The sequence below is a fragment of the Scyliorhinus canicula genome, chromosome 14, assembly GCF_902713615.1.
Source record: "Scyliorhinus canicula chromosome 14, sScyCan1.1, whole genome shotgun sequence".
NCBI classification, from domain to species: domain Eukaryota; kingdom Metazoa; phylum Chordata; class Chondrichthyes; order Carcharhiniformes; family Scyliorhinidae; genus Scyliorhinus; species Scyliorhinus canicula.
Genome location: NC_052159.1, coordinates 144,471,599 through 144,498,756, shown reverse-complemented (window position 1 = coordinate 144,498,756; position 27,158 = coordinate 144,471,599). Strand labels below are relative to the sequence as shown.

At 45.5% G+C, this 27,158-nt stretch overlaps 1 protein-coding gene across 3 annotated transcripts in view; it reads left to right on the top strand.

Moving 5' to 3' along the window:
• Positions 1-22,191, top strand: part of lmo7a (LIM domain 7a) — a 245,725-nt gene extending 223,534 nt beyond the window's left edge. For all 3 annotated transcript variants that reach the window (XM_038819100.1, XM_038819099.1, XM_038819098.1), the window contains 9 exons: positions 2,163-2,255; positions 6,698-7,128; positions 8,581-8,636; positions 9,922-10,080; positions 10,891-11,119; positions 13,334-13,576; positions 16,820-16,928; positions 18,305-18,407; positions 21,384-22,191. In XM_038819100.1, the coding sequence (XP_038675028.1) occupies positions 2,163-2,255; positions 6,698-7,128; positions 8,581-8,636; positions 9,922-10,080; positions 10,891-11,119; positions 13,334-13,576; positions 16,820-16,928; positions 18,305-18,407; positions 21,384-21,406 (1,446 nt within the window). In that variant the 3' untranslated portion in view covers positions 21,407-22,191. The remainder of the gene's footprint in view (positions 1-2,162; positions 2,256-6,697; positions 7,129-8,580; positions 8,637-9,921; positions 10,081-10,890; positions 11,120-13,333; positions 13,577-16,819; positions 16,929-18,304; positions 18,408-21,383) is intronic.
• Positions 22,192-27,158: the final 4,967 nt, after the last annotated feature.

Below are 27,158 nucleotides of genomic sequence, written 5' to 3'. Positions count from 1 at the left end.
GATGTGCAGGGTAGGTGGATTGGCCACACTAAATTGTCCCTTAAATGGAAAAAATTAATTGGGTACTCTAAATTTATAAAAAATAAATAAAGTTTATTATAAGAATGTAGTTAACATATCAAACGCTTATCAAGAACTTGTTCTCAATTACAAATCAAAAAACACAAAACAGCTACAGGGTTCCATGTATATAACTCTTAATGCATCCCCCTTAGCTGTTCCAATTCAATAACAGAATCCAATAAACCACTTCCAAGGGCGTGGCCCAGCATACTGTAATCTCACTTGAATGGGACTGGTCCTTTCCCTGAGATTCTGGTCCATCTCCACCCAGCAGATACAAAACTCCTTCCAGAAAGCAACTCCATCTTTAAGGTTACCAAGGCAGTTTGCCACACCCAATGTGCTTTCAGTTCACTGGGACAGCTTTAAAAAAACCCCAGAGAAAACAAGGAAACACTGCTTCTCTTCAGCAGTCCAAACCAACAAACCAAAACTGCAACTCAATCACTAAGCCCCCTCTCACCTGACAGCCACAGCCCAGCTCCACCCACAAATGACATCACTAAAGCCGTGCTACAAGCCATGTGGTCAAACAAAACCTTTCTGGAAGGGACACTCACATGATACTAGGTACCTGTGAAATACACTTGTTCATAAGCTGCTACCAATGGTCATTCGAGGCCAGTTAAGGGAGATTGCAAGGGTATAGTCTTCAGCCAGGCTGTCTTTCACATGAGGATGTTCTCCTTGTCGTCCCATGGTTATGTGGCTAATCATTGGACTGAGGATTGTGGATGGGTGTGTCCCTTCACTCGAGCTCCACCATGCCGTTCATTCTGCATTTTGTTTAAAGACTCAATTTCTCTGATCAAGTTTGTCCCCATCTCTCTCCATCACTCCCTTGCCTCTGTTGGAATGACTAGAGACACTAGTTAGATGTATTGTTATCCCGTTGAACCATCAGTTGTCTGGGCAGAGCCAAAATAGAATGCATTGTTCGTGACTGGAACACTTGGGGAGTTTGTGCAGTCCAGCAACCAAGCTGCTTGACTTGTAACTTTAAAGCAAGAAATGCAAATTGACAATAGAATCTCACTGATAACTGCAGCCAACAGTGTTAAATTAATATATTCCGCTCATTCTGAATGGCCGCTCGGTTGTGCACCACTTAATCTGCAAGACTGAGAGTTATCTGCGCAAAGTGAAAATTTCACTCTACCTCACTATCGCTGCTATTGATTCAAACAAAAATTAAAATAACCGTCTTGTTGCGAAACGGACACGCACGGCATTTCTTATTCGCACATAATGAGGTCTCTGTTGTCTAAACCAATTTGGCATCCTTGTACTCCAGGGAGGTCTCATACCCGAGGGAGGACATAGCACTGCTCTTCCCTAGCCCTAATGCTGGCATGTTGTCATAGTGCTGTTGCTGGTTATAAAAAGGACAATGCATGAACTGGAGTGGTGATGGCTGATCTTTTATTGTAATTGTGCAGTGGTAGCTCTTGTAGAAGCAGCCCTTGCCAAACCTAGACTCGAAGCAAATGGGTTCATCTGAAATTATAGAATTCGTTGAGATGTGTGCAACATTTAAGAATGTTGGCTACAACCATAAGACATAGGAGCAGAATTAGGCCACTCGGCCCATCGAGTCTGCTCCGCCATTCAATCGTGGCTGATATTTTTATCTCCTCCCCATTCTCCTGCCTCCTCCCCATAAACCCCCTGAACCCCTTATTAATCAAGAACCTATCTATCTCTGTCTTAAAAGGCACTCAGTGATTTGGCCTCCACAGCCTTCTAAATCACTACTCCAATGCTTGTACATTGGTGCAGTTCAGTAAAGTTTCAGTGCACCAAATAATGCGTCCATTTTTTTCTTTTAGCGTAAACCTTGTAAAAGCTCCTAATGTGTGAAATTCGATTGCACAAATTCTACTTCCATGTTTTGAGTAACTCCAAACCCTCCTCTCAATTTTCCGACCTGACTGACTGAAATCAGAATTTTGAAGGTTGGACGGCAGTTTTAGTCTGATTCTAGATTTGACATTGGTAGCCCCTCCGAGTAGTACTGGTGGAGGCTCTGTGAAAACGCAGGTTATTCGTCGCTGCTTTGCACCAATGCTTTCATTTACCTCATGATTTTGAACTGTTAGGAAAAATATCAGCGCGAGCAGGAAAAGCTCCAGGAAGAGTGGCGAAAGGCCCAGCAAGAAGCTGAACAAGAAGGATCCAAGTACTATGAGGAGGTAATGAGATATACAGAAGGCAACTGAATGGGTCGCAGGGTGATTCATGGAGATGGGGGAGGGGGTGTGGGGGGTGCAATAGGCAAGTTAGCCTCTTAAACAGCAGCACATTATTTGAGCGAAAGGCAACAGATTTAGTATTAAAATGTCATTAACAATTTGTCATCTGGTGCTTTTTGAATAGCGCATATTTTGAAACTTTTAGACCAAATGTGTTTTTGTTGAAAGGTCTATTGGCTTTTCTTTCAAAAACTTTTTTTTTTCTAAACTGACAGCTGCCTGTTAACTTTTCCTTTTACCCATTCATGGGGCATGGGCTTCGCTGGCTAGGCCAGCATTTATTGCCCATCCCTAATTGCCCTTGAGAAGGTGATGGTGAGCTGCCTCATTGAACCGCTGCAGTCCCTGAGGTGTAGGCACATCCACTGTGCTGTTAGGGAGGGAATTCCAAGATTTTGATCCAGCGACAGTGAAGGAGTATTTTCAAATAAGGATGGTGAAGGACTTGGAGGGGAACATTCCAGATGGTGGTGTTCCCAGGTATCTGCTGACGTTGTCCATCTAGATGGTAGTGGTCATGTGTTTGGAAGGTGCTGCCCAGAGGAGCCTTTGTGCATCTTGTAGATGGTACACAGCTGCCACCGTGCTTCAGCAATCATTAGACAAGAAATTTTTTTCCCGCTAGCACTTTGATGCTTTATAACTTGGCAATGGAACAGACTGGGGACTATTTTCTTTAACCGTTCATCTATAGAGACAACAAAAGGCTGATTTTAGGGCCACTGGAGTTTTTTTTTCCAATTAAGAGGCAATTTAGCTTGGCCAATCCACCTAACCTGACATCTTTGGGTTGTGGGGGTGAAACCCATGCAGACACAGGGAGAATGTGCAAACTCCACACAGACAGTGACCCAGGGCCGGGATTCGAACCCGGGTCCTCAATGCCGCAGGCCCAGTGCTAACCACTGTGCCACATGCCGCCCCGGGCCACTGGACTGCTTAAATGTCCTGTTCTTTTTTTTTTGAAAGATATTTTTATTGGAGTTTTTGCATTTCATATCAAAACTTTGCAGAGCAATATAAAAACAGTAATGATAACCAAAAACTACAAGAACACCAACACGGGTATCACAAACTGCCACCGTGTCTGTGACAGTAGTCCCAGTACTATCCGTTCCTACATTATTTACATTAATGTACCGCCATTTACAAAGTGAATATCACCTTCATCCCTCGGGGCAAAACCTCACTACAATACAAAACAAACAGAGAGGCTCCTCATGAGGAATTCATACCTTACGTTAGCATGAAACAATAATCCTTCCTCAATCATTGCAATTGCTGTTTCCATTTTTGTCATATTCTATTTGCACAAAGTCATCAGCCACTTTGAGGTGGAGTCGATTCTCTTTCTTATCTTCCTCGCCCCCTTGACCTCCCATTCCCTTTTCCTCCCCTCTGCCCCTCAGTACACCCCACTCAAATCTATTGATTTGAGTCTTGAAGACACTCGCTGACTGAGCATGCATAACCTTCCAGGGTAAGAGGATTCCAAAGATTTGCAACGCCACTGAGTAAACAATTTTCTCCCTCTATCTGTCCTAAATGGCTCACCGCTTGGGTGGAATTTTACGGCCTGGGGCAGGTGAGCAACGTGATTCACCGTTGACTTCGGAGAGGCTGGCAGATTCTTTCGTTAATGGGGAAGAGTTCCTCCCTATCTAGTCTGTCCCAACCCCTCATGATTTTGAAGACCTCTATCAAATCCCCTCTCGGCCTTCCCTTCTCCAAAGAGAACAGACCAACCTCCCCCAATGTTCTCAGATCTGCTGAGAATGTCCAGCATTTTCTGTTTTTGTTTCAGATTTCAGCATCCGTAGCAATTTGCTTTTCTCTTAATTTACCCAGTCTATCTACATAACTGAAGTCCCTCACCCGGAACCACTCTCGTGAATCTTTTCTGCAACCTCGCAAATGCCTTCGCATATTTTTTGCAGGGAAGTGCCCAGAGCTGAATGCATAACTCCAGTTGAAGCTGAACCAATGGTTTACAAAAATTCGCCATGACTTCCTTATTTAGGGGCAGCATGGTGACGCAGTGGGTTAGCCCTGCAGCCTCACGGCGCCAAGGTCCCAGGTTCGATCCCGGCTCTGGGTGACTGTCCGTGTGTAGTTTGCACATTCTCCCCGTGTTTGAGTGGGTTTCGCCCCCACAACCCAAAGATGTGCAAGGTAGGTGGATTGGCCAGGCTAAAATTGCCTCTTAATTGGAAAAAACGAATTGAGTACTCTAAATTTATATATTTTTTTAGCTTCCTTATTTACTTCACTCCTATTTATAAATGTGTTTTCCATACCCATGGTTGGCGGCAGGGGTTCCTCTGGCAACTCCTGAAACAAGTCTCTAATTCTGGCTGTATTTTTGGCCCAGGGAGAGGTTGTTTGAACATATTGGAGGTAAGAGATGCTGGAGTTGCGTCAGGTTGGGGATGGGAGATCTCTAGGTCCAGCCGGCAAATTACAGGAAAAACATGTAATTCAATTTCATTTAGTGTTGCTGCTGAGGCCTGTGCGTGGCCATGCTCTGGTAGTAGCTGCACAGGATGCTTCGTGATTATCCCTCGAGAGGGCCCATGACGATTGATCATTGAGTGGTGGATCCCAATCAGCTGCTCCTGTTTCCATTGTTTGTGAGGCGCAAATGGAGAGAGATGTGCTGGAGGGTAACTCCCCACCGATGTGGGTGGGTAGATTTTGTGTCTTGGACAAAGGGAAGGATGGCCCTCCCAACTCCATTTTAAAACCAGTTGGAATCGATCAGAAACCTGAGGCCTTTGCCCACATTATCTCCAACTGTCGTATCTGTAGTCCTCCTAGCCTGTTGTCAATTATTCACTCTGCTGTTCCAGTGCTTGCACACTCATCACCACCCCCAAGGGCAAAGAAGGCACTAGCTAGCAGCAGAGAGGAACCTATGTTAACTGCCCTGCAAGATGCTGATTTCCTTGATTGGAGACAGCAGTCTAGTTAATTGTGTCCTCCCGTGTATATGTATGCAGTGATTGAATATCTTTCAAGAAATAAAATAAGGATCAACAAGCTTTCAGCAAACAATCTAGCGCACCCGTCCTCTGTGATGAGACGGGACTTTGGTTAAATAACGAGAGGAAGATAGACAAGCCCAGCCAGTCTGCCAGCATCTATCGGGTGAGGAACCAGTTTGTTTTGAGCCATGGACCCTTCATTGGAACTGAGGAAGGGTCTATGCCTCCAAATGTGAACTCTGTATCTACCCTGCCAGATGCTGGCAAACCTGTGCAGCTTTACCAGCTTCCAGTTCCTCTCTCATGATCTGCAATATTCTGCTTATTTAATGTTTGGTTAAATAAAATGGGGTTCATGTGAAAGCAGTTGTGCTTTTAAGCTCCACTTTGACTATGCCCTTTTGCTCCATGCGTGTGGCTCCATGCGTGTGGCTCCATGCGTGTGGCTCCATGCGTGTGGCTCCATGCGTGTGGCTCCATGCGTGTGGCTCCATGCGTGTGGCTATCGCTGCAGCACCATTGAAATATACCTTTAAAATAATACAATAATTACCATTGGCAGTGGAAGACACAGTCAGGAGATATTTTTGCCAGCAATGGGAGCATTTGTGTCGCCAAGAGCGATAAGATCCTACATCCTAATGGCAGCTAATCAAAATAATTTGTTTAAAATAGGACTTCCAAAAGACGAGGGCGAAATAGTCTTAAAATTAGTCTGTTTGAGATATCTGACCATACTGAACAATTATTATATAGACAGTGAATTGATGTAATCTACCTCGCCAGGGTTCTCTGGTAAAACATGAATTGTATGAAACAAAATGAACACAGTGGTCCTGGTTTGATCCATGTTCCAATGTGGATTTCAGCATTTGAAATGGTGGGCAAACCACAGCTGATTTCAATATTCTCGTATCGGTTCCAGGGAAGGCAGGAGGGGAAATTCTTGCTTTTCTATTCTATTCTATTCTGTTCTACCCAGCAGTCTGTACCAGAAGGGCTGTGTATGGATTTCAGGTGTTCTGCTGTGATGCCTCTCACAGTGAAAAAGCTTACTGAAATGGCCCATCCTTCGTGAAGAATGGTTACTTGAATGAGTTACTGGAGGATTTGCCCACTGTCGAGTCATTCTCCAATGTGACCTCGAGGGGACAGCTTGGGGATGTTATTTTATCGTGGTGGAGGGGGCAAGGTGGTGGGCGGGGGGAGGGGAAGGGAGGGGAGTGGGTGGTAAAGGAGAAAGAACGGGATACTTTCCTTGGGAGTAAGCACTTAAAAATCCTCACACACCAGCCACTCCCCCATATTTCCCTCCCTACTCTCTGTACATTTGAATAAAGTTCCTCGTCAGTACCTTTTGTCTTTCTTTTAAACTGCGTTTCATTTTAATTTTAAAAGGAGCGCAAGATACTACAAGAAACAAACACTCCGCAATCACCTTCAAATACAGTGGATGGGCCTTTTGAGTCGAAGAATCAGTACACTTCTCGAAAGTGGATTACATCTTGGAACAAACAGGAAGACTCTGAGGAAGAGTTAGAGGAACTGGGGGAGGAAGAGGATTGGCAGCAAAGGGAATATGATGAGGCCAGAAAGCAAGAGGAACTACGATTACAAGAAGAAAGAAGGCGTCAAGCAGAAGAAGAAGAAGAACGACGACGTCGTCTTGAACAAGAGAGAATACTGCAGGAAAAGAGAGAACGTGAACAGCAAGAGCAATGGCATCTCGAGCAGGAGCAGCTTAAAGAAGAGCAAAGGCGGAGACAACAAGCAGAAGAGAGAGCACGGTTTGAAGAGGCTGAAAGAGCTGAACAATTCCAACCCCAGTGGTAAGATTTTAAACTATTGAGTTTAGTGAGTTAGCTTGCAGTACCAGAGATGTCTGCATCTCCATTCCCCATTGCTGTGATCTGTTAAATGCATTACATTCTAACTCTGACACTATATAAATGTTTCTGGAACATACCTCGCCATTCACCTGAGGAAGGAGCTGCGCTCCGAAAGCTCGTGTTTGAATCAAACCTGTTGGACTTTAACCTGGTGTTGTAAGACTTCCTACTGTACTCTGAAAATTGGCAATCATTTCATGATTGTGTTCATTTTAAAGAGGACAAGAAATGTTCTCCAAATTAAAGTGAATTAATTAGTTTAAAAATCACAATACTTATCATAAAGGTTGCATTCACATATGAATTCAATCAAAAAATCTGGAATGTAAAGTCTAATGAGTCACATAGACTTTCCACCCCCATATTGATTCTGTATACACCTCAAGCTGCCTCAGGAAAGCAGGCAGCATTATCAGAGGCCCCTCCCACTCAGGCATTGCCTTCTTCCAGACCCTTCCATCAGGCAGAAGGTACAGAGGTCTGAAGACCCGCACATCCAGACATAGGAACAGCTTCTTCCCCACAGCTACACGACTCCTCAACGACTCCCCCTCGAACTGATCTGTTCCCTGTATGAACACTATTCACAACGCCCTATGCTGCTCTTGCTCATGTATTTGCTTTGTTTGGCCCCTTGTTCCGCACTGTAACGAATCACTGTTTTGTCGAAGCACCATTTGTCAGTGCTCTCTGTTGATTGTTCTTGTGTCTACTGTGTACGTTCCCCGGCCGCAGAAAAATACTTTTCACTGTACTTTGGTACATGTGACAATAAATCAAATCAAATCAATTGATGACTATTGTCAATTGATGCAAAGCCCCCGCTGGTTAACGAACGTCCTTTAGGGAAAGAAATCTGCCCTCCTTACCTGGTCTGGCCTACTTGTGATTCTAGATCCACAGCAATGTGGTTGATTCCTAATGCCTCCTCAAGGACAATTAGCGAAGGAGGACAAATGCTGGCGTAGTCTGCGATTCCTTCATCCCATGAGCGAATAAAAGAAAAAACATATATTGCCTTTTTTTCTTTATAGTCCATAAATGTCCATACTTAAATCCCGCTCATATAAATAGGATGATAACTATTTAATTGTGGTGCCTTTAAGCCTCAATGAGCTGGTCCAGCAGATTTCATTATCTCGGTCATACCTCTGGTGTACTTGTGGGAGGGCATGTTAATGGTCCTTGGGGTTTTCACTATCTGCTGATCTTCCGTTGGTGTTCCCTGTCAGCTAAATTGTTCCATCAAATGCTCGTTAGTGATTGGAATCATTCAGATTTGTTGTGATATGCTCGTCTTTCTGGAATCTGCTGTTAAGAAATGAGTGGTCACACAGAAACTCTGCTCACACTGCATGTAATAACCAGCCTGAAATGCCATTGTGATTATAGGGCCAAGTCCAGATCAGCCTCTGAACTTGATGAACTAGTGTCTGCACAAGGACGTGGTAAGTTGCTCTTGCTTCAATTGTGGAATAAAGCCAATTTGAATTGTCTTTTAACTAGTTACTTGAACTGGTCAATGACTGAATCTCAAATGAGCTGACCATATGCCCCTTAGTGTCCAGGGATGTACAGGTTAGGTTGCAGGATTGCAGGGATAGAACATTGTGCAGAAGGAGGCTATTCGGCCTATCGAGTCTGCACTGACCCACTTAAGCCCTTACTTCCACCCTATCCCCCAACCCAATAACCCCTCTTAACCTTTTTTTTTGCATTCTAAGGGCAATTTAGCATGGCCAAGCCACCTAACCTGCACGTCTTTGGACTGTGAGAGGAAACCGGAGCACCCAAGGAAACCCACGCAGACACGGGGAGAACGTGCAGACTTTGCACAGACAGTGACCCAGCGGGGAATCGAACCTGGGACCCCCCTGGCGTTGTGACAGTGCTAACCACAATGCTACCGTGCTGCCCTTGGGAGGGTGGATAGGGAAGTGGACCCTGTGTTGGGTGCTCTTTCGGAGGAACGGTGCAGACTCGATGGGCTGAATGGCCTCCTTCTGCGGTAGGGGAGTTCTATGATTCTAGGATCACGGTTCCAATTATTCAATAAATATTGCTTACATGTTCCGAATCTAGCTCTGAAAAGTAGCAATCATAAGAGTAAAATATGGTTCGGCAGCTATGTAATTCCAACAGTTACCGAGATACTAAGGGTGCCTGCGACTCTCTCCTTGGTAACCTCAGAAAGAAATTGAATGCAATGCAGCTTAAATTTAAAAGTATTCCAATTAATAAACCCCAGCCTGGTGCAAACATCACTCTTGAGGAATCCAGTCAGTGCACATTTATTTGGGTATCATAGAAATAGAAAATAGCTTATTGTCACGAGTAGGCTTCAATGAAGTTACTGTGAAAAGCCCCTAGTCGCCACATTCCGGCGCCTGTCCAGGGAGGCTGGTACGGGAATCGAACCGTGCTGCTGGCCTGCTTGGTCTGCTTTAAAAGCCAGCGATTTAGCTCAGTGAGCTAAATCAGCTCCTATCAGATTCAGATTCTCTTTCCGCGAAAGATATGCTTGGGTAGCACGAGAGTTATGTAACCAAGTGCCAATAAATGTCATTACAGTTCATGTGTGTGGCTGATAGATGGGAATAGGTGTTTGAAACAAAATTCGGGCTTTTCTTGACTTTTGTCTTTAACCTTTTGTTTGAACACGCACACACTGAAAGCATTATCCTTGCATGAGAGCTAATGGCCTGCTGTGTGCCTATTTAAACATGTATTTAGGTGTAAATGTGAGACCAGTGGGTGGTGTGGCCCAGTGGCTTCTAGCGGAAGAGCAACTACGCAGGCGCCTTGGGAGGACAGCGGACACGGCGCGAGTTGACTTGGAAACTGAGAGGCTGAAAATCCTTAATCAGATGAAATATGCTGACCCAGAGAGAGGTGGGGAAAACGCCCTGGAATCAGCAGCCGACCTTTTATCATAATTTTTCTACCATTCCAGCAATCAGACTAATTAACACACTTTCGGCCTCACTTTAAGTGGCCACTTCCATCTTGAAGTAATTTGTTCTTAAAAGATGCACTGTGCTTGACTTCAAAATGGAAATGACTCTCGAATTAATTATCTCGGTTGCATGCTAATCCGTTGGAGCTTCCCTTGATGTGCATGGCAGCTGCTGAATGGGCTGATGCAGCACTGCGCTGATTTTTGAATGGCCAGTATTTTAGACACGAAGTGTACTACTTGTTTGCATTAGCTGGCTGATCGCTCTATCACAATTATGCCCCCCCCCCCCCCCCCCCCCCCCCGCCCCCCAAAATCCATCCTGCCCTGCAATCTAATAATGGAACAGACGTTTCTAAATCAATCTGGAATTGAGTGATTATTTTTGACTGTGCTGATTTGAAAATTTAAATAACGTGTGCGCCACTGTTGCTCGTTAAGTCCGTAATGAATGCTCGGCAATGATTCACATGATCTATGATGACATAATTATTTTGAAGACCCGATTCGGCTGATTCATATGCACAATATTATGTAAATGTAGTTCAGTATTGGTGATGAGCTTGTGTTTGATTGTCCTAAATCCCATTCCCGCGCAGTTGCCAGAACCGCACCTTAAGAGTATTCAATTATAAACCATCAGCTGGGGTGAAAAAAAAAATTGTGCCCTTCTGGTGACTTTAGACTAATTGGAGCGCAGTGGCAAAATATTTAGGCCCTGGGTTATTATTTGTTTTCTTACTTAGGCGATGCGAAGAGCAAAGTTTCAGACGACTCCTGGATTAAGGGCGAGTCGCAACGAAAAACCTCAGAACAGAAGGACTCAAAAGCCTCGCCTGCCGAGCAAGAGCGGCAGAAAATCCTGCAAGAGATGCGGCGAAAGACCCAGCTCCTGAATGACAATAGCTGGATCAGACAGCGAAGTGCCAGTGTTGCTCACAAGAACGGACCGAGCACATATGAATCAATGAGAAGGTATGAGCCACATCAATGCAGCCGCCGCAGTAAAACCCGATCTGCCGTCCAACCCGTATGTTAGCAATCCTACTCCTGTGATTATGCATGCTCAGAGAGTGGTGCGCCTATGGAATTCACTGGCCAGAATGTAGCCCAGGGCAAAACAGTATGGGTTGGATTCTCCGTTGTCCGACACCGAAATCGGGAACGGCGATCGGGTGGAGAACAGCGCCCGACGCCAAAATTGCGATGCTCCGCCCCCTCCAAAAAGGCGTCATTGCAGCGCACGGCGTGTGTGTAGTTGCACCCGCGCTCGCATCTCGTTAGTGGGCATCTCGTTAGTTGCGATGCTCCGCCTCCGATGGCCCGAGTTCCCAACGGTGCGGTCTACGTGTGCTCTCGATAGTTGTGAACCTGGCATGGTGGCTGCGGAGAGAGAGAGAGAGAGGGCGTATGGACAGTGTCCAACACCACCTTATTTTGCCAACAGTCGTGACGCTGGCCGTGGGCTTCTGGGTGGGGGAGGGGGGAAAGTAGTGGGGGGTGGCTAGGAGGTGGATTGTAGGGTCGGAATGGACAGGGATGTAGTCCAGCACAACTCGTGTGTGTGTGTGTGTGTGTGTGTGTGTGTGTGTGTGTGGGGGGGGGGGGGGGGGGGGGGGGGGTGTGGGGGTGGGGTAGGGTGGTTGAGGGGGGGGGGGGGGGGTTGTAGAATGTATTCGTGGCTTCAGCTCGTCAGCTCTCCGCATGCCCATCACGGAACTGGTTATTTCCCCCCCACAATTTTCCATGTGTTCTGAGGCTGTTCCGCGCAGCGCCTGTGCTAGCCCTTGACGGGTAGCGGAATTGGTGCGGACGTGGCGCCAATTTTTCTGAAGCAGAACTCCACGGATCCTCCGTTGGATCCAGCACTTAGACTCAGGAACGCGGAATCAGCCCAGTATGTTTTCAAGAATGAATTAGATCTAGCTGTTGAGGCTAAAGGGATCAAAGGACATGAGGGGTGGAAAACAGGGAATAAGCTATGGAGTTGGAGGGAATTTTGACGTGACAAGGGAGTCATGGCCAATGAGGAGCAGACACGAAAGTGAGATGTTTAGACCACAACCGATCTTTGCGAATGAGGGAGAAGGCTTAAAGGACCAGATAGTCGAATCCTGCTCCTAAGTCCCATGTTTCCTCCAAATGCAGACAATTGCATTTTTTTTTGTGGTTGTTTACTGTCATAAAGCCTTCGGCTCATTCTCCATGCCAGTTTTTGCACTAATTGCCGTTTCCATGCAATACTGTGCGAGAAATAGCTCAGTGCCTTTGAAGTTATCTCCGAACAAAGAGTTTTAAAGCTTTATTTCTCGTAGCGGTGTTTAGATCATCAGCCCTTCACAGGATTCAATAACAAAGCATTGTTTGCACACACAAATACAGCTGCCAAATGTGCCGGAAATAGACTCCCAGGATGTCTGTGATTGGATGGAATGGTTTAAACCAATGCAGCCCAAACACTTTGATCTGTGAGACAGGGCCCCAGCCAATAATCAGTGGTAGCAATTATCAACTTGGCAAATCAAGGTTATAATTTCATTTCACACGCACTCCATGTAGCAAGCATCATATAGAAATAAATTCAGGTGATCTCTTTTTAGTGCAACAATGTCCTCTTTTTCTCCAAATGTAAAACATTACACTTCCAAATATCTAACATTGTCTTGCTTTGCTGTCCTTGGTGGGGTGTTCGGGTGAAAAAAAGCTTTATTGGATGCATGAAACACAGGCTGTCTCTTACCTTTAGGAGGAACGAGCACGTTTGGAATTAAAATAAGCATGAAAACAGCAAGGTACGAGCAAAGCTCTATGGTAGAAGATACAAAGAGCAAAGCCGTCTTTTGCCACTTTAAAATTGCGGGTACAAAAAATACCACCAAATGTTTTGATGGAGGCATTTGAGTTGCATTCATGTGAACCATTCTTCACCAATGCTGTACAAAATGTCTGCGATACATGAGAGGGAGGAGCGAGATTGATGAACGTTTGCAGATCACTCGCTCTCCACAGATTCATTACTCAAGGGCACCCGAAACTCCGCTTTTCCTATAGTTTATTGTGGGATATTTGTAATTATACTGTTTGGTGATTTGATACAGTGGAAGCTAGTTTGGTCCCAGTGAGTTCAAAAATAACATTGTGCGACCAGAAATATTGAACCACGCTGTGTTATGGATTCCCTCCTTTCAGGGGTGAATCCTTGGATAACTTGGATTTCCCAAAGGCAAACAATTGGGGATCAACTTCTGAGACGATGTATTCCTCGGGAAAAGAATCCGTTCATTACCCAGTCTCCACTTCCAACCGATCCTACATGCGCACTCCATCATCAACACTTCCACCTCAATCCACTGGATCATTGAGAACAGCATCATGGACGAAGAACCCTTCTGTTGCACCACCTACTCTGCCCCAGATAACTCAAAGCAACAGGTACCTGATCATTTGGATGAAAATGTATGCGCTGTTAACTTGTGTACAATTCAATAAGCTATTTAATGGAAAATTCTCTTTTGCAATAGTTCACTGATGGTTATCATATCTTAACACCGTTTTATTTAACAGTTCGGGTGCTTTCCAAATTCTCACCATCGTGAATAGATGAAACGTTTCTGTCTGTTTGTCAATTTCACGTGTCCCCTTGTTAGCATGTTCTCCATTTTGAGCCGCCATCCAAGATTTGAATGGAAAATGATAGACTGTGGCCAGCTGTTTAGCCCACTGTGCTAAACCAGCCTACGCCCATAAACTCACCGTTGCCCCATATCCCTTAATCCAGTCATTTAAAAAACATCTAGCAATCTTAGTTTTAAAGTTAAGAATTACCATTTCCGCAAGAGTTTGAAACTTCTGGCGTAATGTGTGACGACGTGGTCCCTAATTTCGTTGCTGAAATGTCTGACTCTAATGTTTAGGCTGTGCCCTGGACGCTTCAACCATTAGAAAGAGTTTCTTCCAGTCGACTGCATTTGTTCCCCTTCATATGGGCAGCACGGTAGCATTGTGGATGGCACAATTGCTTCACAGCTCCAGGGTCCCAGGTTCGATTCCGGCTTGGGTCACTGTCTGTGCGGAGTCTGCACATCCTCCCCGTGTGTGGGTGGGTTTCCTCCGGGTGCTCCGGTTTCCTCCCACAGTCCAAAGATGTGCAGGTTAGGTGGATTGGCCATGCTAAATTGCCCGTAGTGTCCAAAATTGCCCTTAGTGTTGGGTGGGGTTACTGAGTTATGGGGATAGGGTGGAGGTGTTGACCTTAGGTAGGGTGCTCTTTCCAAGAGCCGGTGCAGACTCGATGGGCCGAATGGCCTCCTTCTGCACTGTAAATTCTATGATATCTTGAAAACCTGAATCAAATCACCCACTAAATTCCAGGAAATAGTGTTTGTGAGATCTCCTCCTGTTTTAACCCTTGGGAGTACAGGTTTCATTCTAGTAAATCTATGCTGCACTTCCTCCAAAGCCAGTATATTCTTCCTAAGGATGTGCTGCCCAGATCTGCTCTTAACGCCAAATGAGGTTGAGTTGTGATTATCTTTAGCTTAAGCAGAGCTTCCTCTATATCTAAAGGGCAGCATTCCATTAGCCCTTCTCATTATTTTCTGAACCTGTGCTCTACATTGTAATGATGTACCTGGGCCTATAGTCTCATTGGACCTCCACAGTCTCACGGTTTTGCCAGTTAGAAACCACCCTGTTCTGTCCTTTGAAGGTCCACAGTGGATGGCTTCACTGACCTACATTGAAATCTACTTGCCGCACTTCAATCTATTATTGTGTCTTTTGTAATTCCACACTGCATGTACACGCTGTGCGAGGGCAGCACAGTGGCGCAGTGGGTTAGCACTGCTGCCTCACAGCACCAAGGTCCCAGGTTTGATCCTGACTCTGGGTCACTGTCCATGTGAACGTCCCAGGTTCGATCCCGACTTTGGGTCACTGTCCATGTGAAGTTTGCACGTTCTCCCTGTGTCTGCGTGGGTTTCGCCCCCACAACCCAAAGATGTGCAGGGGAGGTGAATTGGCCACACTAAATTGCCCCTTAATTGGAATAAATGAATTGGGTACGCTAAATTTATTTCTAAAAAAGGAAAAAATATGTTCACGCTGTGCAAAATGCCACCCACCTTTGCGTCATCATCAAATGTGGATTTGTGGCTTTCTACTGCTTCATCTAAGATGTTAATATGTATGGTGAGCAGTGAGGACCAACATAGATCCTTGCACAACACCACAAGTCCTGTTCTATCAATTTGAATTCCTGCCCATTGTCACTCCTCTCTCTCCTTCTGCCGAGCCAACATCCCAACTGATATTTTGAAGGGCACCATGGTAGCACAGTGGTTAGCACCGTTGCTTCACAGCTCCAGGGTCGCCGGTTCAATTCCCAGCATGGGTCACTGTGTGTACGGAGTCTGCAAGTTCTCCCCTTGTCTGAATGGGTTTCGCCCGGGTGCTCCAGTTTCCCTTCTCAGTCCAAAGGTGTGCAGGTTAGGTGGACTGACCACGCTAAATTGCCCTTAGTGTCCAAAAAGGTTAGGTGAGGTTACTGGATTACGGGGATAGGGTGAAGGTGTGGAGTGCTCTTTCCAAGGGTTGGTGCAGACTTGATGGGCCAAATGGCCTCCTTCTGCACTATAAATTCTATGTCTAACTTGCCTTCAGTTCCATGAGCTTCAAATTCAGCAAACCATCTCAGATGAGGGACTTTATCAAGCACCTTTTGGTAGTCCATATACATATTATCCAAAGATATTCTCTTGTCCACTTCTTTAATCATCTCTCCCAAAAAATGTAATCAAGTTTGTCAGACGTGATACCATTGACAAATCCACTCTGACTCTCTGGTTGGCAGACACATTTCACGGTGCTGAAGCAGACGTGATACCATTGACAAATCCACTCTGACTCTCTGGTTGGCAGACACATTTCACAGTGCTGAAGGTCCCCTGAGTAGAGGTCCCACACTGCAGGAATGCTGCCTGAAAAACATCTGCATTTAATTAGAGATTAGCAAGTCGTGCTAACAGAGAGACACCGGTAAACGTTGTGCGAAGCGAAATCCACAGCTATCTTGTTAATATTGCACTATGCTGCAGCACATTCTTTTCTTATAAATATGTGATAAAGCTTCACTCTGAATAATAGAGTACTGTGTTGGAATATGAACATGTTGTAGTGCTTCTGAAAATCAGTCATATTGTTTTAAAAAAATGTTCAGGAATCAAAATGAAATTTTCCTGTGCATCCGAAAATACTCCAAAGGCATCCGTATTTTCAATTATCTGTCTTTAAAACGTGTCGGAGTAGCCTCTCCAAGTTTTACTTCGAGCTCCTGCTTTTTTGGCGATCAGATTTTCTTTGCGCAGGGCACATTGTTGGTTTGCCGTGTAGTAAAGCTTTTGTCCTGTACCATCGACTCACGATGTGTTGAGGTCCTCCGATGCCGTTGGATGAAGGTCTGCCACTTAACAGTTCCACAGGCCCAGCACAAGGAGTCACAGTTCCACAGGCCCAGCACAATGAACCTAATTTCACTGTTGGGCTTTTACCTCGACGCTTGACCTGATCTCTCAGATCCAACAGATTGATGGCTTGTGCACCCCACAGGGTCGGTATCGTAATTCTCGTGCCTGTGTAGCATTTATATAGTTGGTCCCCTTTTTGTTCTGCATCCAGGTCAATAAGTGGAAAGAAGATCTGTTCATACTGTGATAACGCTCTGGGCAAAGGAGCTGCAATGATCATCGAGTCTCTTGGTCTTTGTTATCATTTACATTGTTTTAAGGTGAGGCTAGGGACTAGCTATGAGGGAGGCGAAGCAATGATGAGGGATGTCTGCTAAAGACGTGCATGCTTGCTTGGAACCCTACCAGTGGCCTTGGTATTAACATTTTGAACCCATGCAGACATTTTGCTCAAAGATATACAGTAATTATTGCAAGATGATTTGCAAGAAAAATAAATATTTTTGCAACACATCATTTTTTGTTTGGATTTGAATTCTGCATGGCTTCTGCAGCTGGTATGGAAGCATCTAGTGCATACTAACCCAGGGCAGCTGATCACAATATTTTATAATCATAGCTTCGATTCTGTTTCAGATTGGCATATTTCACACCTTCCTGCTTGTGCTTGTACCCTAAATTGACAGTGTTTGATTTTCAGCTAAAATGGAAGGTTTCATCACCATTTAAGGTTTATACCTGCACAAATCTGTACCCTGGAATTAATTTGTCACCGGTGGATTTTCTGTTTGTTTCGACTAATGTCGGTGTCTTACTCCATACTAATGTTTACATTCTCGCCTTCATTAACACATTGCTTCTTCACTTCCCAGTGCAGAGTGAGTCAACTATATGGCTTCTTTCATACATCACTGACATGCAGTCACCAAAGAAACAGCATGACTTTTGCAAGACTACTTTAGCTTGACACGAGCAATTATTTTGTTCGAACCTCGTTAAATGTCATTGGATTCGGCCCAATTTTATCTGTCTCTCCTTCCATAATATTGTAATTTTTCCTCACAAGACCCATCGTGTCTTAATAAAAAATGCCAGAATGCATTATTTGTTTGCAAACCTTTACTGATGGTATTAAGCTTGATCGCAAGAAGAATCCCTGTTTTTGTATAACTGTCCCTTCTTGGTCCTGCTCCCCCTTACCAAAATTGAGAATTTGGGGGTTTTTTTTCCAAACAGCTTTCATCTCTCTACAGTAAAAAGTACCTTTAAATTATTTGCTTCTTGTACCCTGAGTGTTGGATTCCTCAAACTTCAAGATGCCTCCTCAAGAGTGGGTGGCAGCGAGCCCACTCCTAGGAAACCGTCCCCTCCCCACCCCCCACCCACCAAGGCTGTTGGATAACCAGGAGGGAAGCAGTCACGCTTTGAGTAACTGAACCATTTGATGTCCTGTCACCAGTCAGCTGGCGACTTAGTGTTTACAGCATGTGTGTAGCGGGAACCCACAATCCATCTTTGCTACACGGCCAATTACTCCTCCCTCGTTCAGTGCTGACTATGTAAAGCATTAAGTTCAAGCTGAGCGGAACAATAAAAAGAAATGCTGTCTCTTCTTGACTTCATTCCTGTCCTTAAATTTCAACAGTTGTTTGATACCTGGGAAAATCTAACTCGGCAGTCTTGTTTTCATGCATAGTGCACCTCATGCAGCATTGACCTCGGGGGTAAAGAGTCTGGAGCAGAGGTCCGAGTACGGGATAAGAGACTCTACTGTAATACCTGCTACACCCACTTCAAAGGTAAGTAGATGCTCAAGCGCTGCGTGCCTGAATCTGCTGAGAGATGATCATTAACCTTGCACGTGTTCATGGAAGCTAAGCTGGAATATTGCCAATCCAGAATGAACCCTGCCAGTGCAGGCTCTGCCTGCTGTAATCAGCAAAATCTAGGATAAACTTTTTTTTTTCTAAATCTCTCTCCTTTTTTTTGTACTGGCCTTTTTTTGGCTGACCTCCCCATTTCAGTTCCCATTGGCTCCGCCCTCCCCTTTGCAGCTAATGCTGCCTGCAAAAACAGAACTAAAGTCAGTTGGGATTGATTTAGTTGCGGTGCGTGCGGAGTACAGGGTCAGCACCCGAGAAACCGGAGGCTGACGTAACTACGATGTAATGACAGGTGGCTAAGTGACAGATCTGGAGCGAGCTGGCGTCCAACCTCGTTCAGAGTTCCTAAGATCTACGTGGAGCTGGAAATAAATGATGGATTTTACAAACAACAGTCTTGAGAAGCTCACTTGGGGGGGGAAATAGACAAACCGCAAACACGTGACAGAACAGTGGGTGCTTGAAAAAGAAAAGAGACTTCTATTTACATCTCATGATTCATGCCCACAGGACATCCCAAAGTGTGTTATGGACCATGAGTGCTTGCAAAGTCTAATCACTTTTGTAAGAGAGTGAGCTTCTGAAATGTAGGAGGGCGCTGGCAGTAGAGAGATGAATCAGAAAGGTCTCTTGCAGAACACGTTACAATTATAATGTACCATCTGTTCTCTCGCAGGCAATTATTTCATGAGTTCAAACTTTGTGTAGAGGACACGGTGTGAAATGGGGTTGAATGTTTCATAGAATTTACAGTGCAGAAGGAGGCCATTTGGCCCATCGAGTCTGTACCGGCTCTTGGAAAGAGCACCCTACCCAAGCCCACACCTCCACCCTATCCCCAGAACCCAGTAACCCCACCTAACACTAAGGGCAATTTGGAACCTATGGGCAATTTAGCATGGCCAATCCACCTAACCTGCACATCTTTGGACTGTGGGAAGAAACCGGAGCACCCGGAGGAAACCCACACACACACAGGGAGGATGTGCAGACTCCGCACAGTGACCCAAGCCGGGAATCGAACCTGGGACCCTGGAGCTGTGAAGCATTTGTGCTAACCACTATGCTACCGTGCTGCCCACAGATGTGGATCAGTCCATAGAGTTGTTCAGCTTTGTAGTTTTATTTATCCAGTTTAAGCACTTTTCCAGTGTTTTTCAAATGTTTTTCTCCCCGGGACCCACTTTTGCCAATTGGCTGACCTTCAGGACCCATGTCACGTTCGCTGACAATTAATGTGACAGGTGAGCCTGCTTGGTCCTCATGATGTCGCTCCAATTGGGTTCACAGTAGGAGAGGGCACTGTGCACATCAGGTACAGAGATCAGCCGGTTCCTTTGTGCCGTCTTCACCTTTTGTGAGAACAGAAAATCCCACCTCAGACATGTAGGTCATCCGGAAGGACAAGAGCAACAAAATGCTTGTTTTACCCAGGACTGCACACTCCTGGGAGGCACTGCTCCAGAATGCTTACACCCTCATGGACTTGTGGCGTGTTATATATTTAATTATTTCCATAAATTTAAAGTGCCCAATTCTTTTTTTCCAGTTAAGGGGCAATTTAGCGTGGCCAATCCACCTACCCTGCACATTTGTAGGTTGTGGGGGTGAGACCCACACAGACACGGGAAGAATGTGCAAACTCCACACGGACAGTGACCTGGGGCCATGATCAAACCTGGGTCCTCGGCACCGTGAGGCAGCACCATGTTACCCCTTGTGGCACGTTTTTAATGAAGGGCGCATTCCAACGACCACGCTGTGCCAGAAAAGCAGCTCGCTGCGGCACAACATGGTAGATAAAAGCCGAGAGACCGCACCATGGGATATACCCGGCTTGAACGCCTGAGGAGATCGAAAGCAATCACGAGAGACGTTGCTATGTAAATCCCGCCCATTGTGGGCAGGATCACTTTTTGGCAAATCTGCATTTTAAAGCGAGACAGCTTGTCTCACTGTAATGTGCAGATTTCCCGAGGTACCTTGGTTTAGACTCCCCAAACGGGCCGAAACAGTCTCTCCACGTCCACCCTATCAAGCCCCCCTCAAAAAATTATCAGACTCTGAGATTGGGCAGCAGGGTAGCATGGTGGTTAGCATAAATGCTTCACAGCTCCAGGGTCCCAGGTTCGATTCCCGGCTGGGTCACTGTCTGTGTGGAGTCTGCACGTCCTCCCCCTGTGTGCGTGGGTTTCCTCCGGGTGCTCCGGTTTCCTCCCACAGTCCAAAGATGTGCGGGTTAGGTGGATTGGCCATGCTAAATTGCCCGTAGTGTCCTAATTAAAGTAAGGTTAAGGGGGGGGTTGTTGGGTTACGGGTATAGGGTGGATACGTGGGTTTGAGTAGGGTGATCATGGCTCGGCACAACATTGAGGGCCGAAGGGCCTGTTCTGTGCTGTACTGTTCTATGTTCTATGCCTCTCATTGTTCTATATTCCAGAGAATATTCACTTAGCCTCTCATCATAGGACATTCCCCCTCATCCCAGGGATTAATCTTTCTCCCTGATCCCCGTAACCTATGCATGGTTGATGGGTATGGGTAGAGTACTCATTCGAAGGGTCGGTGCAGGCTCGATGGGCTGAATGGCTTCCTTCTGTACTGTCGAGATTCTATGGCTTTTGAATCTGAATTGAATGCACATACCGATTTCTTTGTTATTATAGTACAGTTGAATGGTGCCATGAGCATACTTCACAAACCAGCATTGAAATCCTCCAGTGATAAGTTGCAAAGTATTTTGTGTAGCTTGTTGACCATTTGACAAAGTGCAAAGAATGCTGGCTATTTCAAGAATGGGTGTGTTTTATTTTCCCCTCTGGTGATTAAAAACTAATGATTGTTGACATTCACTGGCCTTGACCTGTTGCATTGTCTTTTTTTCTTAAATAGCTGGAAAGCCCATGCCTATTTGAGAAAACTCTCAAGTGATGCAAAAATGTTGCTACACGTAGAAGAGAAAGAACCTGCTCAATGCTACAACTTAGACGCTCCACGCGAACGAGAAAATTAAATCTTTGTTTGATGCACTCTGACCGTTTTTTAAAAAAAAAGAAGTGACTCACTTGAAATTTAAAACTTTTATCACATTTCGACTGTAAATGGGGTGACAACTCGATTAAACAACCATAAATTTATTTTCTCGTGAATTAAGCATGTACAGTAGATCAGGGAATGCATGGTGTATTATACCGAATGTGTATTAGTGCTTCAAAACTTTTCATTTATTTATCAATCTACTGAGTTGGTGGATGTTGCAAAGAAGCCAACTTTGCCTTTGTGTTCATATTGCTTTATGAGCACAATTATGATGGTTTATATACAAGTATTCTACTCAAAATGTATCTGTCTTGGAACTTTGATGGATCTATCATGTAAGAATTTCCACATTGCAGTAAATTATCTCCGCATTTATTTGCTGTCTGCATTCCCATTGTGTTTCTGTTGGATGGGCTTTTTTTTGGAAAAGGCTTTTATTTTCTAAAATGAGGGTAAATAAGTGAAGGCATGCATGTATTTTAAATGTACAGGACATTAAGGAGTTTCAAAGATGTAAAATCAAAATCTGTGTGATTTACTCTTGGCTTTGTGGAACCGATGGATGTCAGGTTAAATATTTTTCAAAAAAAATCTATAAAAGAAAAAAAATCCATGCAATTTTGTGTTGACTTATGTTTATAAATAAAATGAATAAATCTTCCAATCTTGTCCTTGACTTGAGTCAAAGTCACCAGATGCATCTACATTGTACAAATATAACAATCTTTATTGTAGGCTTACATTCACACTGCAATGAAGTTACTGTGAAAAGCCCCTAGTCGCCACATTCCAGCACCTGTTCGGGTACACGGAGGGAGAATTCAGAATGTCCAAATTACCTAACAAGCACGTCTTTCGGGACATGGTGGGAAGAAGCCGGGGCTCCCGGAGGAAACCCACGCAGACACGGGGAGAACGTGCAGACTCCGCACAGACAATGACCCAAGCCGGGAATTGAATCCTGGGACCCTGGTGTTGTGATGCAACAGTGCTGACCACTGTGCTACTGTGACAATATAAACTATGTTTATGGGGAATATGGGGAAGCTTTTTGTATCATTTTTGAAGATGTGAGAATATTTTGTCTAAACGGGAAGCAAGTGATTTCTTGGGCACAGGATGGAGAGAGAATAAGGGAACCTAACCTGATTTCAGTAGCAGGAAAAATGCTCGATTATTGAGGATGCGAACAGGAGACTTGCATTGTATGACTGTGGATTGGTTAACAGGCAAACAGCAAACACCCATGTGGATGTACTGGGCGTCACTGGGCCAGCATTTATTGTCATCCTCAATTGCCCTTGAACTGAGTGGCTTGCTTGGGCCATTTCTCAGGGCATTTAAAAGTCAGCCACATTGCTGTGGATCTTGAGTCATGTGTAGGCCAGGCCAGGTAAGGATGACAGATTTCCTTCCTTACAAGACATCAGTGAACCAGGTGTGCTTTTATGGTGTCCTGGTCATCATTAGACTTCCAATTCCAGCTTTTATTGGATTCAGATTTCATCATCTGCCATGGTGGAATTCAACCCCGGGTCTCTCGCTCTCTCCTCCAACCCCCCCCCCCCCCCCCCCCCCCCCCTCCCCAGTATTACCCTGGGTGACTGGATTACACACCCAGTAACAGCACCACTACGCCACTGCCTTCCCTACAACTGGTCCAGTTCCGTTTCTGGACAAACAAAACAGTAACCCACAGGATGTTGATTGTGGGTGAATCAGCAATGGTAAAGCTATTGGGCGGGATTCTCCGACCCCCCGCCGGGTCGGAGAATCGCTGGGGGTTGGCATGAATCCCGCCCCCGCCGTCCTCCAAATTCTCCGGCCCCCCAAAAATTGGCCCGGCGTGAGTCTCGCCGGCCACCTCGGAGAATGGCGGGGTCCGGTGCGACTCGATGGGCCCCGGGGCTGCCCGAATTCTCCGGCCCGCAATGGGCCGAATTCCTGCCCGTCTTTTGCCTGTCCCGGTGCGGAGGATTCCGCACCTTTGGGGCGGCCCGACACCAGAGTGGTTCACGCCACCCCGTCCTGCCGGTGATGCCCGCCCCGCCGATTACGGAAGAATCCTGCCCAATGAATCTCAAAAGGTAGATGTTTGGATTCTCTCTTGTTGCAGACGGTCATTGGCATGTGTATGGCATGAATATTACTTGCCTGCAAATCAACAACCTGCCCAAGGCTGGAAATTAGCCTGCTTGTCTGATCAGGGCATTAAAATATAAATAACTTCCTGAATTATTCCTTTCGCAATTAATTGAACATGCAACAGTTCTCTCCTGTCGATTTAATAGCTACTATTGTCCAAATGCCTGCAGAAACTGATGTACAATGGCCACGTAGACATAGTGGCTACCGAATGAAATTCCACATCATGGGTGTGAGGCAAAGACATTCCATCACAAGATAGCTGAGAATCCAACTCCATTGTGTCTTAGTGCTAATTGTGTCACATTTTTGTGGGCAATGGGAACCCTTAAACTATGGTCACCTGACAAACCAGTTTGATGAGAAACAACCATCAACACAAATCTTGAGAGCAGCTTTGTGCTGGTTAGTCTTGGAGACACAGGCACTCCGAAGACCATCAGACTTAGGAGCGGAAGTAAGCCACTCGGCTCATCGAGTCTTCTCCACCTTCAATCATGGCTGATATTTTTCTCATCCCCATTCTCCTGCCTTCTTCCCATAACCCCTGATCCCCTTATTAATCAAGAACCTATCTATCTAAGGGCAGCACGGTAGCATTGTGGATAGCACAATTGCTTCACAGCTCCAGGGTCCCAGGTTTGATTCCGGCTTGGGTCACTGTGCGGAGTCTGCACATCCTCCCTGTGTGTGTGTGGGTTTCCTCTGGGTGCTCCGGTTTCCTCCCACAGTCCAAAGATATGCTGGTTAGGTGGATTAGCCATGATAAATTGCCCGTAGTGTCCTAAATTGCCCTTAGTGTTGGGTGGGGTCACTGGGTTATGGGGATAGGGTGGAGGTGTTGACCTTGGGTAGGGTGCTCTTTCCAAAGGCCGCTGCAGACTCGATGGGCCGAATGGCCTCCTTCTGCACTGTAAATTCTATGAAACTGTCTATCTCTGTCTTGAAGACACTCCGTGATTTGGCCTCCACAGCCTCAGCCATTCCTCATATGACAGAGGGAGATGAGATCATTCCCAGCAAAGAGAGAACCCTGGGTAAGAGTCCACAAGCGTGCTGAGAATCGCGCTATGCCTTTACCTCTAGATTTGCAGATCCAAGCCAAATCTTTGTTACAGATGCATTTAATTGGAGCAAAGCCAGATACCTACAGTTGCAAGGAGGAAGCCACTGTGAATTCATCGCCAGAAATTTTCCAATCTCCGTTTCACCTGTGAGCTGAGGGGAACTCAACAGGCCTGCAACGTTTCCAACTTCTATCTCGGGCGACACGAATAATAGTGACCTTTGGACTTTTCAAAAAGCCTCAGTGCATCCTACCTCTTTTGGAATCACCTTTTCGTGTGTGTGAGAGAGAAAGAGAGTGGGTGTTGTAATTGCATTTGAGTATTGAAAAGTAAATATCCCTACTTTACTTTTTGAAATTTAATGTTCTTAAAGGTCACATCACTCGAGCGGTCAAAACACTTCTTTAAAACACATCTTGCTGAGGTTCATTGAGAGGTGGGGGAGAAAGAGAGAAGCATCATACCACCTCTCCCCTGTCTTAACAGGAGGGATAAATGGATCACGAGCAGGTGGCGAGTCTGTGGAACTCTTTGTCGCAGAAGGCTGTGGTGGCTAAATCACTGAGTGCATTTAAGACAGCGATACATAGGTTCTTGATTAATAAGGGGATCAGGGGTTATGGGGAGAAGACAGGAGAATGGGGATGAGAAAAATATCAGTCATGATTGCATGGCGGACCAGACCCAATGGGCCGAGTGGCCTAATTCTGCTCCTATGACTTATGGTCTTAAGATTTCACAAGCTGGAATCAGTCAGGTACTGCAAGCATCAGGGCTTGGGCCTCAGTTATTGCACAATCTATATCAATGGTTTAGATGAGGGTATGGAGTGTAATGTATCCAGGTTTGCTGATACTTTCCCCTTTGTAAACTGTAAGGGGTGCACAGAGTTGGGCCATTTCCTGGCTCCACTGAGAGTAAGTGCCCAGGAAGCTGGGTTTTTCATTCTGTTAAGGTTATGGGAGTTGGGCTGGGCAACTCCAGAATGAGATTGATGGCATCTTGATGGAAGATCTGCATCAGTGTCCAGGCATAGTGTCGAGGTTTAATTTTTCTTTTTAACAAAACAGCCCTCACTCACTTCGCCCCCCTCCTCCCCCCCACACCCTCCACACACATATGCCCCATTATATCTTATGTCTTGCACACCATCCCATTGGCCCTTTAAGGCCCCCAATCCAATTTACTGTCAACTCATGCCAACAATAGCCCCCTTCCATTGCCCTTTGCCCTTACACACTCCATGCCAACCTGCCCAGTAGCCACAATGGGAAGACATCAGGCCTCATACTGCGATGAAATGATACAACATTCTAAATGCCTGTTGCAGACGTTATTGAAAACAAAACACTGCCATTTTAAAAAACTCTATTCATTACATTTATGTGCCATTCAACTACATGAGCCCATATGAAACAAACATTTCATTCTTAATTTCTTAGAAAAACAAGCAGAAGTCATAGTCCCACTTCAGAGTATCACCACTTGGAGCTGTCAACTGAAATGGCAGGCACACCATTGTGATAATGGAAGGTTGTGCAATCGACCGTCCAGCACTAATCCATGAATGATAACCTTCACATTTATGTCAACAAAGCAAAATATCGAGCAATATTTTGTAAACACTCCACAGCTTTTCCAAAGATTTAAAGGTGAGGAGCTTTAAATTCCTTGTCATGTTGATGGTTGCTGTTGACAGTTTTAATAATTCCTTCGGAGAGCCCTTTTAACTTCTTCAATGAGTCCCTATGCACATTCATGTATACTTTGAACAATCCTAAATGTGTTCTGGGACCATGGGCTGGATTCTCCACCCCGCCGCTCCACATTTCTGCCCTGAACCGCCAGCGGGATTCTCCGTTACGCCGGCCGGTCAGTGGGGTTCCTCATTGTGAGGCAGCCCCACGCCGTTGGGAACCAGGCCCCCCCCCCCCCCTCCCCCCCACCCCGGGGGCCGGAAGAACAGAGAATCCCGCCAGCGGAGAACCAGCCCGATATCTTCAAAAGGGCACCTTATCTGCTCAAAGGATTCTGCAAAGTTTAGACCTGCTCCTAATATACCCGATCTTTGCACATCGTGTCTCACACACCGAGATGACCAAAATCAGACATGAGTGGAGACAGCTGTCGATTTTATGGGCACCACCCCTGGAAAAAGTGACCCACCCCCATTCCCACTCTGCAGAAATAGTAGGTGCTGTGTTTGTGGACAGGACATCTAGATTTTCTGCCATTTTTCACAACAACGGGGGTCTGTGGTGTTAAAATCCAGGCTTTGGAGGCTGTAGAAGGATTTGAAAAGGCTAAATGATTGGCCGAGAATTTGAAAAATAGGATACAGGTACAGCGTCTCAAAACCGGCATCCAAGGGATCAGGTCTGATTTCAGACTTTGCCAGTTTTCTGGTCGAATTGGG